The following is a 16768-nucleotide window of genomic DNA, read 5'->3' as shown; positions in this document are numbered from 1 at the left end:
TAGATATATAACTTGCAGCAACTTGGATTAGTATATTGGTTCTGTACTAGCTCTTTGCTATTGAGTGTTGGGGTATGTTATGAAGTCTCAATTTTTGTTTGGAGACTACTTTTGGTGTTGGCTTTTGTGTGAGTACTATTTTTCCCCTTAGGGTTTTTCCCACTGGGTTTTTCCTAAGGGGGTTTTAATGAGGCTCTGCATAAGCTGTCTTTTTCACCAAAATAGTTCAAGGGTTGGCAAGGCTTAGTGCTTTGTTTACCTGGGCGGGGGATGATTGTATTTTCTTGATAATTCTTTTTTGTCATCCAATCTACATGAGAGGATTGTTCTCATGATTTTTCTTTATTATTAATATATTCTATTTGTTCTCAAAAAAAAAAAAAAAACTTCTGAAATGGGGTTAAGTGGAGACAATGCAGCTAACACTGTCACCCCTGGTGCTACAATATCAAGCTGCATATATGCCACATCAAGAATTAATGTATGGTGTGATTGGATTATCTCGAATATGTATGGATTGGTATAATGAATTACTGCAGGTAATTGGTATAATGAATTAATAATTAATGAAAAAGTTTGAAAATTCTATTTCTAAGACTAAAATTAATGAACTCATTCTTCTTATCTCTCTTTTTTTCATTACGGTCACCTATCATATCTCTCATTTCTCATTTTCTCTCATTTTTCATCTCAAGGTGGAAGTAGCAATAGAATCAGGAAAAAAATTATTTTTAACTAAACAAAAGTAAAAGTTTTGTATGACCTTGTTGCTTCCATGTATGATAGTACATTTCTAATGTTCCCTCGCCTAAGGAACGTTGCAGGCAGGGCAAAACTGGGTTGAAGATCTTTTGGGGAAACACCTCCAAATATAACACCAGCCGCACCAGAGAAAAACCCAATTTTCTTTGGTTCCCCAATTTCCTCACACACAACGATCTTCCCCTTCACTGCATTTGTATCCACAGAGTTCTCTGCGCAAATCCTGAACAATAAAAATATATAAAACTGAAATGAAATTAAACATTTTCAACAAAGAAAAATCATAAGAATTCACATATTGCTGATGATACCTGGATTTCGAACTGTTAAATCCACCAGCAATTTTGGGTATATCCCCAGCAAAAATCAGTGGGAACTTTTTCTTGTTGAGATCAAATGTGTTGATTGTAGACCCCTGTACATGATATGGCAGAGTGTCATACACAAAATTTAGTACATTTTTTATTATAGTTTACCACTTCAATTTTCTCTATCGTCGACCAACAAAAAAATCGTTAAGGTTCACAAATTAAAAGAGTTTCTCTATAAATTAATTTTACCATATAAAATAGAAAAACATATTGTAAATAACATATACTAAAATGTTACCACTAGCTAGCATTTAGGCACAAAATGGTAGTACCCCATAAACAACACCATTGCCCAACTGCACCTTGGTAACAAACTTTCTGTCAAAAGTGCTAGCAGCCACTGAAAGCATCCATGGTGGAAAATTTGTCATAGAGTATAGAAAAGGGCCAGAATTACCGGCAGCATTTGCAACAAATATGCCTCTTTGCATTGCATGGAAGCTTCCAATGTTAAGTCCATTTTCAAAATAGTCAGGTGTTCCATTATCTCCGAGTGAAAGAGAGAGCACATCAACACCATCAGCAATTGCTGCATCCAAAGCAGCAAGGATGTCTGCCTGGCGACAATCGCTTTCCCAGCATACTTTGTACATCGCGACGCGCGCCGACGGCACTCCTCCGCGGGCTGTCCCAGAGGCGTAGCCGAGCAGGCTTGTAGTTACTAGGTTTCCGGCAACGGTGGAGGTGCAATGTGAACCGTGGCCATTTGTATCTCTAGGAGATTTGATGTCTTTTTTAGAATATAAACTTTCAATGTTGAAGTATTTTGCTCCAATTAGTTTGCTGCACACATATATCGTGAAAAATATCAATTTTCTTTTGAAAACTGGGTTAGGAGCTAGCACATGGGCGAAAAGTTTGCATAGCTAAACATAGGACAGAGTCTGATATTATCTTAAAAATTTGAGTTAGGCCTAATTCTGCTCCAAAAACCAACTAGGGGGAGAATTGTACTAGCATTTATTATAAGGACTATTCTGACGGTACCAAGAAGCACTTGCATAATATATGAGAAAGATGATAGATTACTTGTTGCAGGTAAAGTTATGGCAGGATCCCTTCCATTTTTTTGGTGGAGGGCCAAATCCTTCGTCATCGAAGCTTTTTGATTCTGGCCAAATTCCAGTGTCTAGTACTCCAACTAATATGTCACTCTCCATACTTGCTCTTGTAACTTGCTGGGGAAATCCTATGAAATCCCACGATTTTGTTGTGTGAAGAATGTACTTGCTATTTGGTATAACGGAGATAACATCGTCCATTTCTGTTGCAATAATGAAATATAGTTGAGTGGAAAACCATTTCTTCGATGAACATATAATGAACTACAGTATTAATTAAGTTAACACAGTGTCGGTAGAAATTCTCTCTTTATTTCTACATATCACTCATTATTTTAAGTTTTTTCTATTTATGGATATTTTTACAATTCCAATAAAGCATTAATTATATTTTACCAGTTTTACAGTTAACTTAATGGTGATTTATAAATGGAAGAGACATAAGCTTAAAGAGTATATTAGGAAATTAGGTAGTAATTTTGATAGAATTAAAAACATTAGTATTATTCCTTAATACGTGTCAAAACTTTAAATAACTCCAAATGAGCCTAGGTAAAGTTTGAGTTAAATAACACATATTTCTTGACAGACCAATCACATTTAAAATAAGTGGGTTAAACATTTCATATTTTATTTATTAATTTATTTATAAATAATCTTATTGGTTCATTAGGGTGAGGTTAAGTAACCCTCGCAAGTCATTTAAATAACCCCAAAAATTAAGGAACGGATGAAGTATAATCTAAAATAATTCATTCATGTGTCTTCATTCAATCGTTTTGGACTGGGCGAGCCCCTAGAGGGGCAACGCCCAGGGTCCTGCCCGCCCTTTGGCGGGTCCCCAAGCCAATAGTTGGGCTTCGTTCAGCCAGGCTCACACGGCCCATTAAGGACATTAGCATATGAGGACCCAACACTGCCTCTATAAATAGGCAACAAATACCAATTGTAAGGGACTCTTGGCTCATTTGAGAAATGAACACATGAAATTCAGCACTTCTCTCTCTCTAGCTTTCTCTCTCTAGTGCAATCTCTCTACTCCCTTGGGTACTACCCTTCATCTCAATGTTCGAACCAAGAACATTTGGCGCCGTCTATGGGGAACAATAAACTTTCGATTCCCGGATCACGTGGATTGATTGCACAAGCGAAGATTCTCTGGTTCTTGTTTGGTTACTTCTACACCAATTCTTGTTGAATCTGTTGCTTCAGTACGCACTTGCAAGAATTTCGTTGATTAGCTATTGTTCCGATGGAGACTCGACGCCGAAGACGTCGCGATTCGCCAGAGCGACGGCGGATTTCGCCACCGCACCGTGCTCGACAGGTTGCTCTTGAATCCCCGGTGCAAACACCAGGAGTGCAGACAGAACGAGCTTCTTTACCACCTTCTCCTCCTCCTCCACCACCACCTCCATCACCTTCATAGGCAAGTTCTCCGGATCGCTCACCGGAGAATTCACCAACGCCGCAGCCGCAGCTGGCCGTAACTCAGGAAGAGTGGCGTCGCATGATGCGCAGTATTGGCGACATTCAACAACGAAATGAACATCTGCAAGCACAGTTGGATTTCTTTCGTCGTGAATAGCAGGACGATGGAGGTCATGAAGCGGATTTCGTAGCGGAATTCCGCCCGTTCTCGGAGGATGTGGAGAATGTGGCGATTACGGACAACATGAAGACGTTGGTGCTGGATTCATACAGCGGAGATTCCGATCCGAAAGATCACCTTCTTTATTTCAAAACGAAGACGGTGATTATTGCTGCCTCGGATGCTGTCAAGTGCAGGATGTTCCCATCTACCTTCAAGTCTACGGCGATGGCTTGGTTTACGACTTTGCCGCGCGGATCAATTTCAAATTTCCGTGACTTCTCGTCGAAGTTTCTGGTGCAATTTTCGGCGAACAAGATTCAACAAGTGACGATTAATGACCTATACAACATTCGTCAGCAGGAGGGCGAAACATTGAAGAAGTACATGGCGCGATATAGTGCAGCGTCTGTCAAAGTGGACGACGAGGAGTCGCGTGCCTGTGCTTTGGCGTTTAAGAATGGTCCGCTACCGGGAAAGTTGAATAGCAAACTATCAAGGAAACCAGCGCGCTCAATGGTGGAGATACGTGCCCGAGCTAGTACCTACATTCTGGACGAGGAGGAAGATGCGTTCAAGCGCAAGCGCGCCAGGATGGAGAAAAGCGACATGCCGCCGAAGCATGCTAAAAAGGATAAGTACAGTGGTGAAAGAGGTGATAGCAGTAGGCGCAAAGAAGGAAAAGGGAAGGCGGTGCCCAAACCATCGAAGGAACAATTGTATCCGTAGCGGGATGACTATGAGCAGCGTCGGCCTTGGCGTCCTCGAAATCATCATCATCGGCGGGAGGAAACTGATATGGTTTTAAACACAATTTTGACTGACATGTTTCGTGAGGCGAGGGATGCAAACCTAGTGGGCGAGCCATAGGCCCCAAAGTATCAACCGCGGGATGCCAATCCAAGGAAATGGTGTGAATATCATCGGTCAATTGGGCATGACACCGATAACTGCTGGACTTTGAACCGTGAAATTGAGAATTTAATCCAGACCGGATACCTCAGGCGGAGCTGACAGAGAGATGATCGCCAGGGGGATGGTCGCAAAGATGAGCGTCCCCGAACCGATCGCCACGGTGGGGTCCGATAAAGGGAGGGACACTATAGGAATGATCGCCAAAAAGACGATCGGCAAACAAGGGAACAACCGGAGACAGGTGATGGCAGGCAGAAAGAAACAGCAGCGGTTGCTAATCTTGGAGCCGATGGTGCTTTTGCTCAGCACATGGGACCGCCCGCAGGAATAATAAACACCATCGCCGGAGGATTCGGCGGAGGAGGCGACATGCACGCGGCGCGAAAGCAACATTTGCGCGCGGTTAATTCCGTCCATGAAATTGCTTTCGGTTTTCAGCATCCGGATATTACAATATCAATGGCGGACTTTGAGGGAATAAAGCCTCACAAGGACGATCCGATAGTGGTGCAGTTAAGGGTGAATAGCTTCAACGTCAGGAGGGTGCTTTTAGACCAAGGAAGCTCAGGAGATATAATCTATGGCGAGGCGTTTGACAAGCTTGGCCTAACCGATGACGATTTAACTCCATATGCGGGTACTCTGGTAGGCTTTGCGGGCGAACAGGTGATGGTACGGGGCTATCTTGATCTGGATACTATTTTTGGCGAGGAAGAATGTGCAAGGGTCCTAAAAGTTAGATACTTAGTCCTGCAAGTGGTGGCGTCCTACAACGTGATCATCGGCCGTAATACTTTGAATCACTTGTGCCATGTCATCTCTACAGCCCATATGGCGGTCAAATACCCGTTGAACAATGGCAAGGTCGGAAGGCTCAAGGTCGATCAGAAAATGGCGCGAGAATGTTACAACAATTGCCTTAACTTGTATGGAAAGAAGAATGCGTCAATTGGTCACAGATGCTACGAGAATGAAACTTTCACTGATGACCTAGATCCTAGAGGCGAGGGGCGGGTGAACAGACCCACGCCGATTGAGGAAACGAAAGCGTTAAAGTTTGGCGAGCGGGTTTTGAAGATCGAGACTAAGCTCACCGAGGATCTAGAAACACGCCTAGCAAGATTGTTAGGCGAAAACCTGGTGAAAAGGGGAAGGCGGCACAGCAGGAAGTAGATAAGTTGTTGGCGGCAGAGCTTATTAGAGAGGTTAAATACCCAACATAGTTAGCAAATGTGGTCATGGTCAAGAAAGCAAATGGCAAGTGGCGGATGTGCGTGAACTACACTGACCTAAACAAGGCGTGCCCAAAGGATTCTTATCCTCTTCCTAGTATTGATAAATTGGTGGATGGTGCCTCAGAAAATGAATTACTCAGCTTAATGGACGCTTATTCCGGTTATCACCAGATTCGTATGCACCCAGCTGATGAAGATAAGACAGCTTTTATGACCGCCAGGGTCAATTATTGTTATGGCACTATGCCCTTCGGGTTGAAGAACGCTGGTGCGACTTATCAGAGATTGATGGACAGGGTCTTTGTCGGGCAAGTTGGTAGGAACATGGAGGTATATGTTGATGACATGATCGTCAAGTCTGTGCGAGGGGCTGATCACCACCAGGACTTAGAAGAGGCGTTTGGCGAGATCAGGAAGCATAATATGCGCCTCAACCCGGAGAAATGCTCTTTTGGAATCTAGGGGGGAAAAATTTTAGGTTTCATGATTACGTCGCGTGGAATAGAGATCAATCCTGACAAGTGCAAGGCGATTCAACAGATGAAAAGTCCTGCTAATGCGAAGGAAGTGCAGCGCCTAACGGGACGAATAACAGCTTTGTCGAGGTTTCTTCCCCAGTCAGGCGATAAGTCGACCCCCTTTTTCAGGTGTCTTAGGAAGAATGCCACGTTTGAATGGACGGCGGAGTGCGAAGAGGCTTTTGGTCGTCTCAAGGAGCTTTTATAATCACCGCCGGTTTTATCGTAACCAGCATAGGGACACCCACTTCATTTATATTTCGCCATAAGTGACAATGCGATAAGTTCCGTGATTTTGCAGGAAATAGAGGGTGAGCAGAAAATTGTTTACTTTGTCAGCCATACCCTTCAAGGCGCGGAAATCAGGTATCAAAAATTGAGAAGGCGGCGCTAGCAGTTCTTGTTACCGCCCGGCGGTTGAGGCCTTATTTCCAGAGTTTCCCGGTGAAAGTGCAAACAGATTTACCCTTAGGGCAGGTTCTGCAGAAGCCGGATTTATCTGGGAGGCTGATCACCTGGTCAGTTGAATTATCTGAATATGGGTTGCAATATGATAAACGCGGGAAAATGAGCGCACAATCGTTGGTAGACTTTGTGGTAGAACTAACTCCAGATTTGGCTGAAAGGGTGGACACTCAGTGGACCCTGTTCATAGATGGGTCCTCTAATAGCAATGGCAGCGGCGCAGGCGTGATGTCGGAAGGGCCTGGAGAGCTTACCTTAGAGAAATCGTTGAAATTCGAATTCAAGGCAACGAATAATCAGGCGGAGTATGAAGCATTAATTGCCGGGCTGAAGTTGACGATTGAAGTGAAAATTGGAAGACTGCTCATCAGAACAGATTCTCAGTTAGTGGTAAGCCAAGTGAAATGGACCTTTCAGGTAAAAGACCCAACTCTGATCAAATATCTTGAGCGTGTGAAGTATTTGATGAGGCGTTTTCAAGAGGTGATTGTTGAGTATGTCCCCCGGACAAAAAACCAACGGGCGGACGCGCTAGCCAAGTTGGCGAACACACGCAAGCCGGGAAATAACAGGAGCGTGATTCAAGAGACTCTATCTTGTCCCAGCATTGAGGACGAGATGGTAGGATGCGTGAATAGGGGGCGACTTGGATGGGCCCAATTCTAGATATCCTGGCGGGAGACCCGGCAGAAGTTGAGCAGTACTCAAAGGAACAGCGGCGGGAGGCGAGTCACTACACTTTGTTGGACGGAAATTTGTATCGCCGGGGATTCTCAGTGCCACTCCTAAGATGCCTGCCACCTGAGAAATATGAGGTGGTCATGTCCGAAGTTCACGAGGGGGTATGCACCAGTCACATCGGCGGCAGATCCCTGGCTTGTAAGGTTTTAAGGGCAGGTTTCTATTGGCCGACGCTTCGGAAAGGCTGTATGGAATTTGTCAAAAGGTGTGAGAAATGCCAAGTTTTTGCGGATTTGCCAAAGGCACCTCCGAGGGAATTGGTGACGATGAGTGAGCCCTGGCCGTCCGCCATGTGGGGTGTGGACTTGGTAGGTCCTTTCCCAGTCGCCAAATCTCAAATGAAGTTTATTTTGGTGGCGGTGGACTACTTCACCAAATGGATTGAGGCAGAACCCCTCGCCAAGATAACTTCAAATAAGATTATTAATTTCTATTGGAAACGCATTGTCTGTAGGTTCGGGGTCCTGCGGGCGATCGTTTCCGACAATGGAACCCAATTTACAAGTGGCCAAACTCGGGAGTTTTGCAAGGAAATGGGTATTCAGATGAGGTTTGCATCAGTAGAGCATCCGCAAGCAAATGGGCAGGTTGAGTCTGCTAACAAGGTGATCCTTCGAGGGCTGAAGCGGCGATTAGATAAAGCAGGCGGGGCTTGGCTGGATGAGCTCCCAGTGGTTTTGTGGTCATACAACACAACAGAACAGTCCAGCACGCGTGAGACTCCATTCAGAATGACTTATGGGGCGGACGCCATGTTGCCCATCGAGATTGACAACTGTTCCTGGCGCATTCAACCAGGCTTAGAGGATGAGAACCGATCAAACATGGCGAGGGAGTTGGATTTGTTATCAGAGACGCGTGAAGAAGCGCACCTGCGCGAGGCGGCGATGAAGCAGCGCGCAGCAGGGAAATATGACTCCAAAGTTCGCCCAAGGGAAATGCAGGTGGGCGATCTGTTTCTCAAGTGGAAGACGGGGACCTCAGGTAACAAGTTGACTCCCAACTGGGAAGGACCGTATCGCGTCGTGAAAGTCTTGGGATATGGGGCTTACCATCTAGAGGAATTGGATGGGAGGCGATTGCCGCGTTCTTGGAATGGTGCAAGCTTGCGGTACTATTATGGCTGAGGAAAGAGGGTGAGGAATGGCGAGCTGGCGAGGAAAGGAAGCACTCTCCAGGGAACTGAATCTCCAAAGAAAAATCTCCAAAGAAAATCCTACAAATGTAATCTCCAATAAAAGCGCACTATTTTTCTCCCAAAGTGGAGTTTTTTAACGAGGCGCTCAAAAATATGTAAAGTTGAAATTTCATATATGAAGGAAGAATTCCAGGAATGACCTGACGATCGGAATTTCCGATCAATAAAATTGAATTACGGCGGTCACTAGGAGGGACAAGCTTGATCCCCAAAGGGGCTGGCTAGAACCCTAAAGGTGGTGATTCCACAAACAGCCTTTGACGCCTGGGAATCGCCCCGAAAAGTCTGACGTGACCGCCGGACCCGTTAGCGATGTGCAGGATAAGCTTCTTATCCACCTAAGTCTCCCCAGAATAGGGTGAGCACCTCTAACTAGGCAAAAGTCTTGGGATCCCCAAATGGCCATTGGGACCCAAGCAACGTAAGCTCCGAGCGGGCAAAGCCCCAGGCAAAGTCCTCAAGAATGGAGGCCATTTACCCTTTTGGGAAAAATGATTAAAGCCTTGGCGGGGAAAGGCCAAGCATTAAAGTCCTTGTTAAAACATGCACAAAAGTCCTTAAACGTAATTCAATCCTGTATTTGACGCGTGGAATAATAGCGCAAGTTATAAGGTCGGCGAATGAATAAGGTGGAAGGCGAGTACATTGTTACTCAGGAAGGCGGGTAAATTGTTACCCAGGGAGGCAGGTGTATTGTTACTCAAAGATAAGAGTGTCGACAAATGAATAAGGTGGAAGGCGTGTTATCGTGAATACCGATTGAAGGTTTAACGCCACGTGAGGAGAAGCTGGTCTACACAGACCTAGCCCAATGTCACCAAAAGGGTGGCGACCTACCGCAAAAAAGGTAGGCGACCCCACGCCAAAGGGTGGCGACCCTACACTAAAAGTGGCGAGAATGTCAGCAAACGGGTGGCGACCTACTGGAAAAAGGGTGGCGACCCCATGCCAAATGGTTGTGACCCATACTGCAAATGGCGAGCAAGCTAAACTAATGTCTTTCAAGGAAACAGGTTAAAGCAAGATGACAGTAGCGATGCGGCGGGTGAGGACTCATGACTTGACATGGAGTCTGGCGGACTTGTAGACTACGGCGAGAGATGAACATGCATATTGGGCAGATCTTCTCCTGGGAATGGTGCGACGATGACTTCAGCTTGAAGACACACTGCGCTCTCATGCTTCGACCTCGGTGTCTTGTGGACTGGGCGAGCCCCCTCGCTATTTTAGGGAACTCGCCCAAGAAGCGACCTGATCCATAAAGACGCTACGAGGCGCAGAGGCAAGAGAGATTGGCGAGCAACCATATAACTAGGCGAGCGAGTTTCTATTCAACGAGTCACCTCACATGTGACAAACCATCACGACTACTTCATCTTATAGGCGTTTGTACACCATCTTTCTAGTTCCCGCGTCAGCCGGCGGTTCATGTATTTATGTATTTCTTTACGTCAATTGGCGGTTTGTGTTTCACTTACGCCATGTTGGCGACCTATGCGCTTTATATGGACTTCATTGATCCCGCCAAATGGCGCGGTTGGTGATCTCTTGGGCGGGGAAGCTATTGCAACTTGAAGCTTGGGAATAGTTCCTGCGCGTTGGTCGAAACCGCCAGCCGAGGAACGCCGTACCAAGTGGAAAGTGGCAACGGGCGACCTGCTAGGGGGATCACAAGGGGACAGAGATTGGCGGTCACATTTTGAAGACACACCTCGCTCTCGTGCTTCGAGCTTTTGGACTTGTGGACTTGCTGACAGAGGGCGCTCGCCCTCCATCTTTTCACGCCATGTTGGCGACTTAGATTTCTGCATACACGATGGATGAGTATTAGGCAGTTATAGTTTTCTTAAAGACACACTTAGCTCTCATGCTTCGAGCTCGGTGTCTTGTGGACTTGTGGACTGGGCGAGCCCCTAGAAGGGCAACGCCCAGGGTCCTGCCCGCCCTGTGGCGGGTCCCCAAGCCAATAGTTGGGCTTCGTTCAGCCAGGCTCACACGGCCCATTAAGGACATTAGCATATGGGGGCCCAACACTGCCTCTATAAATAGGCAACAAATACCAATTGTAAGGGACTCTTGACTCATTTGAGAAATGAACACATGAAATTCAGCACTTCTCTCTCTCTCTCTCTAGCTTTCTCTCTCTAGTGCAATCTCTCTACTCCCTTGGGTACTACCCTTCATCTCAATGTTCGAACCAAGAACACGTTTAAATTTTGGGATAATGCTAATGATTTCATAGCTTTTGTAAGCACATGGTCTTAATTCCATCTTTATCACTCATCTGATTAAAAATTGAATTTCAACACAAAACATATGTGAGCATAATACCTGCCATTCTTTCTTTCTCCTCTTCTGTTAACCTCATGACGAATCCATTAAAGCTCTTGTAGCTGTGAAGTATAGCTCCTGGTTCAGAATTACTGGATGGATGCACATTTAGAAGGTCAATTTTACAATACTATAATTCTTGGAAGGAACAAAAGAATGTGTCTGGTTGTATTCCACTAATGCTATATAAAGTAGCCAAATATGGAAATGCATTGCTATAGTGCAGCTGGAATCTATTTCTCACATGCTCACAATTAACAAATGATAATCTTTCCCTAAAAAAAACAAATGAAAATCTTATCAGGATATAAATTAAACATGGAATAGACAAAAGACACAATAATGCACAACCTGCCAAGAACTTTTTGAGCCATGGTCATGTGAAGAGAAAGTGAAGAAGCAGGGGCAATGCCCTTAGGATGATCACCCATGTACACAATATAAGTCTGCATTAAGAAATTATCAATGATTAAATTCAGGAGAGTAAATTTTTTTTTTTGAAACACGAGAGAGTAAATTAAATTTTCAGCAACATATAGTGCAATTCTATGGTGTAGTATGTTAAAAACTCGTGCATTCCATTCTTTTTTTTTTTTTGAAAAGCCTGGACTATATTCTTACTAATAACATTAATTAGTAGAGTAACATGCTCTTATGTGCTAAAATTAATTTATAAAAAATTATTTTCAAGAGTCTTAACATGCTCTTATGCGTGAGTGATTGTCAGAATTAATGAAGATGAGAATGAAAAGGCATGGCATTAAAGAGACCATAATTGCCACAATAGATCAAAATGATAAGCAGAAAATGTTTCCAAAGAGGATAAGATTTATGAGTCTTTTTTTTTTTTTTTGAAATTAGATAAGATTTATGAGTCTATGCTTCCACCAAATAGTATTTGTAGTGGAAAAAACATCCACCATTGGCGTGCGGGTATTACAAGCACGTGTTTAATTGATAATAAAAATAGTCAAGCCAATTGATCTACTGTATTTCAATCATCCCCGCCATTCATGGTCACAACAACCTTAATTATTTGGCAAATATTCAAACAGCTAGCTTTTGCTTTCCAATGAGGATAAGATTTATGAGTCTTATTTTAGATTTGAGTTTATATTGATCGATGGTTTTTTATTTTATTAAAATAAGTTGAAGGTTACTCCGTTCCAAAACTATTGTAAGTTTTAGTTTTAAATGAGTTCATAAGAAAAAAAATCAAGTTGACTCATTTGTCCATCTGATTTTTTCTCTTGTGAGCTCATTTGGTAATATGATTGTTATGAGTTGTTTTTTTTGGACAAATGTTTCACTGCATTTCAAGTGGGCATGACCCAAAAGGCAGGGGCGTACCTAGGGAGGGGCTGGCAAAGGCAATCGTCCCCCTAAGAATTTTGAAATTCGGACTAACTATAGGTATTTTTATATAGATTTTTTTGTAGTCATAGTCTCGCCCCCCCCCCCCCCCCAAATTGTTGCTGTGTTAGAATTTTAGTCGAGTCCCTCAGTTATCACAAAACTTCATTATTTAAAACAAAATCAATTCAACAGCATTTACAAAGCGATCTCTTTCTGCAATGAAAGTTGTTAAGACTCAGCTTCACAACAAAATTGAAGATGATCTTCTCAGAAATTTATTAGTTGTATATATCGAGAGAGAAATTACTGAAAAAATCTTTGTTGATACAATAATAGATAAATTTAGTACTATGAAAGAACGAAGAGTTGTATTTAAATAATTTATTATTATCTAAAGTTTATATAATATTCAATGAAGATTTACTTAGTCTTATATCTCGCCCCCCTCAAATAAGAAAATTCTGGATACGCCCCTGCCAATAGGATACAAGCATAATGAAGTTCATTGTTTTGAGAATCATCATGTGAATATAAGTTTATTGGGAGTGTATGAACTTTTGTTTAGGGCCTAATGAGCCTAATATCCATGATAGATTAACATTAGGTTTTCCATGTTTTATTAATAGAGAGCGCAATCTCTACTTGTCTTTGATGTTCTTTAATTGCACAACTCTCCATCGAAGAGTCAATTTGCAAGAGATGAGAGATCAAGTGAAATGTCCTGTTCTATCGCATTCGGTTGTGTGCGTGTTTCAGCGAATCAACCCTTTCTAGAGTCACCAGCTAATCCTAAAATCCATCCCAAGGCCCGTTCTCAATACGAAATTAGGCCTCTTGGACAAGACTTATTGTCTCGCAGCATCAAGACTTATAAAGATGTTTTCAAGAGGTATGCAATTTATTCTATTGATGTTCTAAGTCTTAGTTTAGATCCGATTAAATTATTCATACATGTGGTATCAAATTAGGTTATACTAGGATTGGAATTTTAATTTATAATTTCTTAATTGATTGAAGATTGGGAATTAGGTTCTCGAATGTTTTGTTCGATTATTGTGCTGCGCATTTGGGCATATGCTGGACAATTGAACTTTTTTGGGTACTGGGTGGTCTTTATTGAGTCCAGAAAACCTATTCTCTCTTGTTCGTATTACCTTCGTTCATAATATGTCTAGCTGTATTCCACTAACGCTATAAAGTAGCCGATTAAAATGTATTGCTATAGTGCTGGAATCTATTTCTCACATGATTCCTACTACGTTTCGTTCTTATTTATAACTGTTTAAGAATAGAAGAAATACACATATTAAGGAATGCAATTAATTTCGTTAATTTTCATGAAAGTATTCTTTGTTTTCCTATTTCACATTTTAAAATGTATTTTTATCTTTCCTCATTTATGGTTTCTGTAAGGGCATTTCTTGGAAAAACATCATTTAATGCTCTCTTGAAACTCTAAGTGGACAAATATATAGGAACAATCTTTTTTCTTCGAAGTGGACAATTAATAAGGAACGGAGGTAGTAGTTAACAAATGAAAATCTTATCAGGATATAAATACAACCATGATTCGTTTTCGTTCACATAAAAAAAATCCACTTTCCACGTAATTTTTCTTTGGCTTAAACAAACTTTTAGTCCCTGCAAAATACATCATTTTTGTTTTTCATTCTGGAATTTTTTTTTGTTTAACATCCTCCCAAAATTAATTTTTTTGTTTTTAGTCCTTACTATCACATTTTTCATCCAATCTAGATGGAATTACACATGATATGAGTTAAATAGTTATTGTGGTAAATGGTTATTGTGTTTATTTATTTATACTCTTATATTAATTGTGTTTATTCCAACTTAGATGGGATGAAAAATGTGAAGGCAAGGACTAAAAATAAAACATATAATTTTGGAAGGATGTTAAACAAAAAAAATATTTTGTAGGGATGAAAAACAAAAATGATGTATTTTGCAGTGACTAAAAGTTTATTTAAGCTTTTTCTTTCCATCTCTCTCATTTCTCACTTCATTTTCACTTATAATGAGGTGTGAGTGTGATGTGAACAAAACATTAATGCACAACCTGCCAATAACTTTTCGAGCCATGGCCATGTGAAGAGAGGGTGAAGATGCAGGGTCCAAGCCCTTAGGATGATCACCCATGTACACAATATAGGTCTGCATTCAGAAATTATCTATCATTAAATTCAATGGAGAAAATTTAGAGCTATATCGTATATGCAATTTTATTCTTTGTTGTATATGTTAAAAATTCATCCACGGCTAAACCATATATATTTTTACTACTAACATTTACATTTACATTTAGTGCACGTAATTCATGATATGTTTCTTATATATGTGCTATATAAAATTAATTTGTACAAAAGTATTTTTAACTTGAGAACTAGATTTTTCTTGATCCATAGTAAAAAATAAAAAAAAAGTAGCATCTTGTATTTTCTTGATTAGTTACATATTGAATACAAAAACGACTCGTATACCACCATTTTCTGGCAGGCATCCAGACATCTGCATGGCGAATTTTTATCTCCAGCAAAGCTTATTTATGAAAATAAACTCTACAAATTACACGTATTTGTATGTCTACTAGAAAATGGTGATACAGAAATCATCACTTATTGAGGGTAAAACTGAGCAAGGAATATAAACAAGTGTATATATAACACCAAATTTTACAGTCTAAATAACAAATATAACTAGAGATGTATGTATTACCTTGCGATCATTGGTAGAATATGTGTGAGTAATTGCATGAACCAAGATAAGAATGAAAAGGCATGGCATTAAAGAGACCATATTTGCCACAATAGATAAAAATGACAAACAAAAAAGGTTTCCAAGGAGGATTAATATATATGAGTAATGAAATGACACACTGACTGTATTAATGAAGCTGACATGGAATAACAAAATGAAAAAAATTAAATTAACCCAAATTCCCTATCAACCCAGAACAAAACCTTTCTAAATCATCTTCATCATCCATCCCTTTTCAATTATCTTCATCTTCATGAAAATCTTCAAGTTTTTTGAACGTAAATCTTCCATCTTCATCTTCATGTTTGATTACAATTCCTATTTTTTTAACCAACCAGTGATTCCAGTATTAAGATGGATGGAGATGAGGAAGATGAGAATAAAATCCCAGAAACACAAAAGAAAAAAGACCCAGAAGTGAAAAACTCAGATCCGTTGCACCTCAACATTAACAAATGACTATCTGGAAAACAGTTACAAATTGGGTTTCCCCTTCCAGCACACATACTAGGTTTTCTTATTGTTTATTAACAATGAAGAATCAAAACACCGGTGCTCTTGATTCCTTTCCTCTACAACCCATCGTTAATTCCTTTCACGACGTCGCATACATATTCTTCCTTTCCTCTGCAACCCATCTTCAATTCATTTCACCATCGTTAGCCAAAAATCTAAAGTTACAGATCCCCATACATATTCTTCAAAATTCAGAAAATCAATAGAAGAAAGAACCATAACAGAACCCATGGAGACCTTAACCTCTGGGTCTCCCTTTCTTCCTCCTCGCACCTCAACCATCCTCATGGAGCCACCGTGACAAATGTCAGCCACCACGCGATCTCCCCTGAACCAGCATCACTGTGAAACCAGTTCGAACCTCCATCTTCGCGCCGCACCATCGCTGTGTCTGAGACCACCGCTCCTCGTCGTCGTCTCATAACCCCATCACCATCGAGCCCCCTTAATCACCATCCTTTTCCTCTGCCCTTCGATCTCCCTCTCGATTGTCTCGCAATTCGCTCAGTGTTCTGTTTGGGTCACAGATCTGTTAGGGTTTTTTGAGAAGATTGAGGACGAGAAGAAGAACGAGAGAGGAATCAAAAGAGAAGAAGAAGAAGAACAGAAGCAGGAAGAAAATAAGTAGATGAACCCTAATTTGATGGATTGGGAATTGGGTTAATTTGGGGAAATTGGGATAAGTTTGGGGGGAATTTAATTTGGTTAATTAGATTAGGGTTAGATTAGTAATCCATAGTATATACATTCTCCTCTAGGTCCAGTCATCGCCTCGCCTGTATGGCACCTCCGGATTGGTTAATATATGAAAAAATCCTACATGGCATGCATTCCTTGATTCCTATTATCCTACACCTTTCTTCTTAACCTACACTCATCACTCTTTAATATTCCCTCCGGTCCTTTTTATAAGAAACACTTTGGCAATTTTTC

At 41.5% G+C, this 16768-nt stretch overlaps 1 protein-coding gene across 1 annotated transcript; it reads right to left on the bottom strand.

Annotated features, from left to right (window-relative positions):
* Positions 1–735: 735 nt before the first annotated feature.
* Positions 736–15358, bottom strand: LOC130726003 (cucumisin-like). The gene is made up of 8 exons (XM_057577237.1): positions 15278–15358; positions 14564–14716; positions 11540–11634; positions 11189–11280; positions 2163–2397; positions 1406–1916; positions 1074–1177; positions 736–985 (listed from the first exon to the last, which is right to left on the bottom strand). The coding sequence occupies exons 1-8, from the start codon at positions 15356–15358 to the stop codon at positions 736–738; spliced, it is 1521 nt and encodes a 506-aa protein (XP_057433220.1).
* Positions 15359–16768: the final 1410 nt, after the last annotated feature.

Source organism: Lotus japonicus, chromosome 1, assembly GCF_012489685.1.
Source record: "Lotus japonicus ecotype B-129 chromosome 1, LjGifu_v1.2".
In the NCBI taxonomy this organism is placed as follows: Eukaryota; Viridiplantae; Streptophyta; class Magnoliopsida; order Fabales; family Fabaceae; genus Lotus; species Lotus japonicus.
This window is presented reverse-complemented; position numbering and strand designations above follow the sequence as displayed.

Coding starts and splice junctions, on each gene's coding strand:
- LOC130726003 (XM_057577237.1), bottom strand. CDS start 15,358: ATGGTCTCTTTAATGCCATGCCTTTTCATTCTTATCTTGGTTCATGCA. Junction 14,717..15,277: donor ATTCTACCAATGATCGCAAG/GTAATACATACA, acceptor TTCTGAATGCAG/ACCTATATTGTGTACATGGG. Junction 1,917..2,162: donor CATAACTTTACCTGCAACAA/GTAATCTATCAT, acceptor ATATGTGTGCAG/CAAACTAATTGGAGCAAAAT.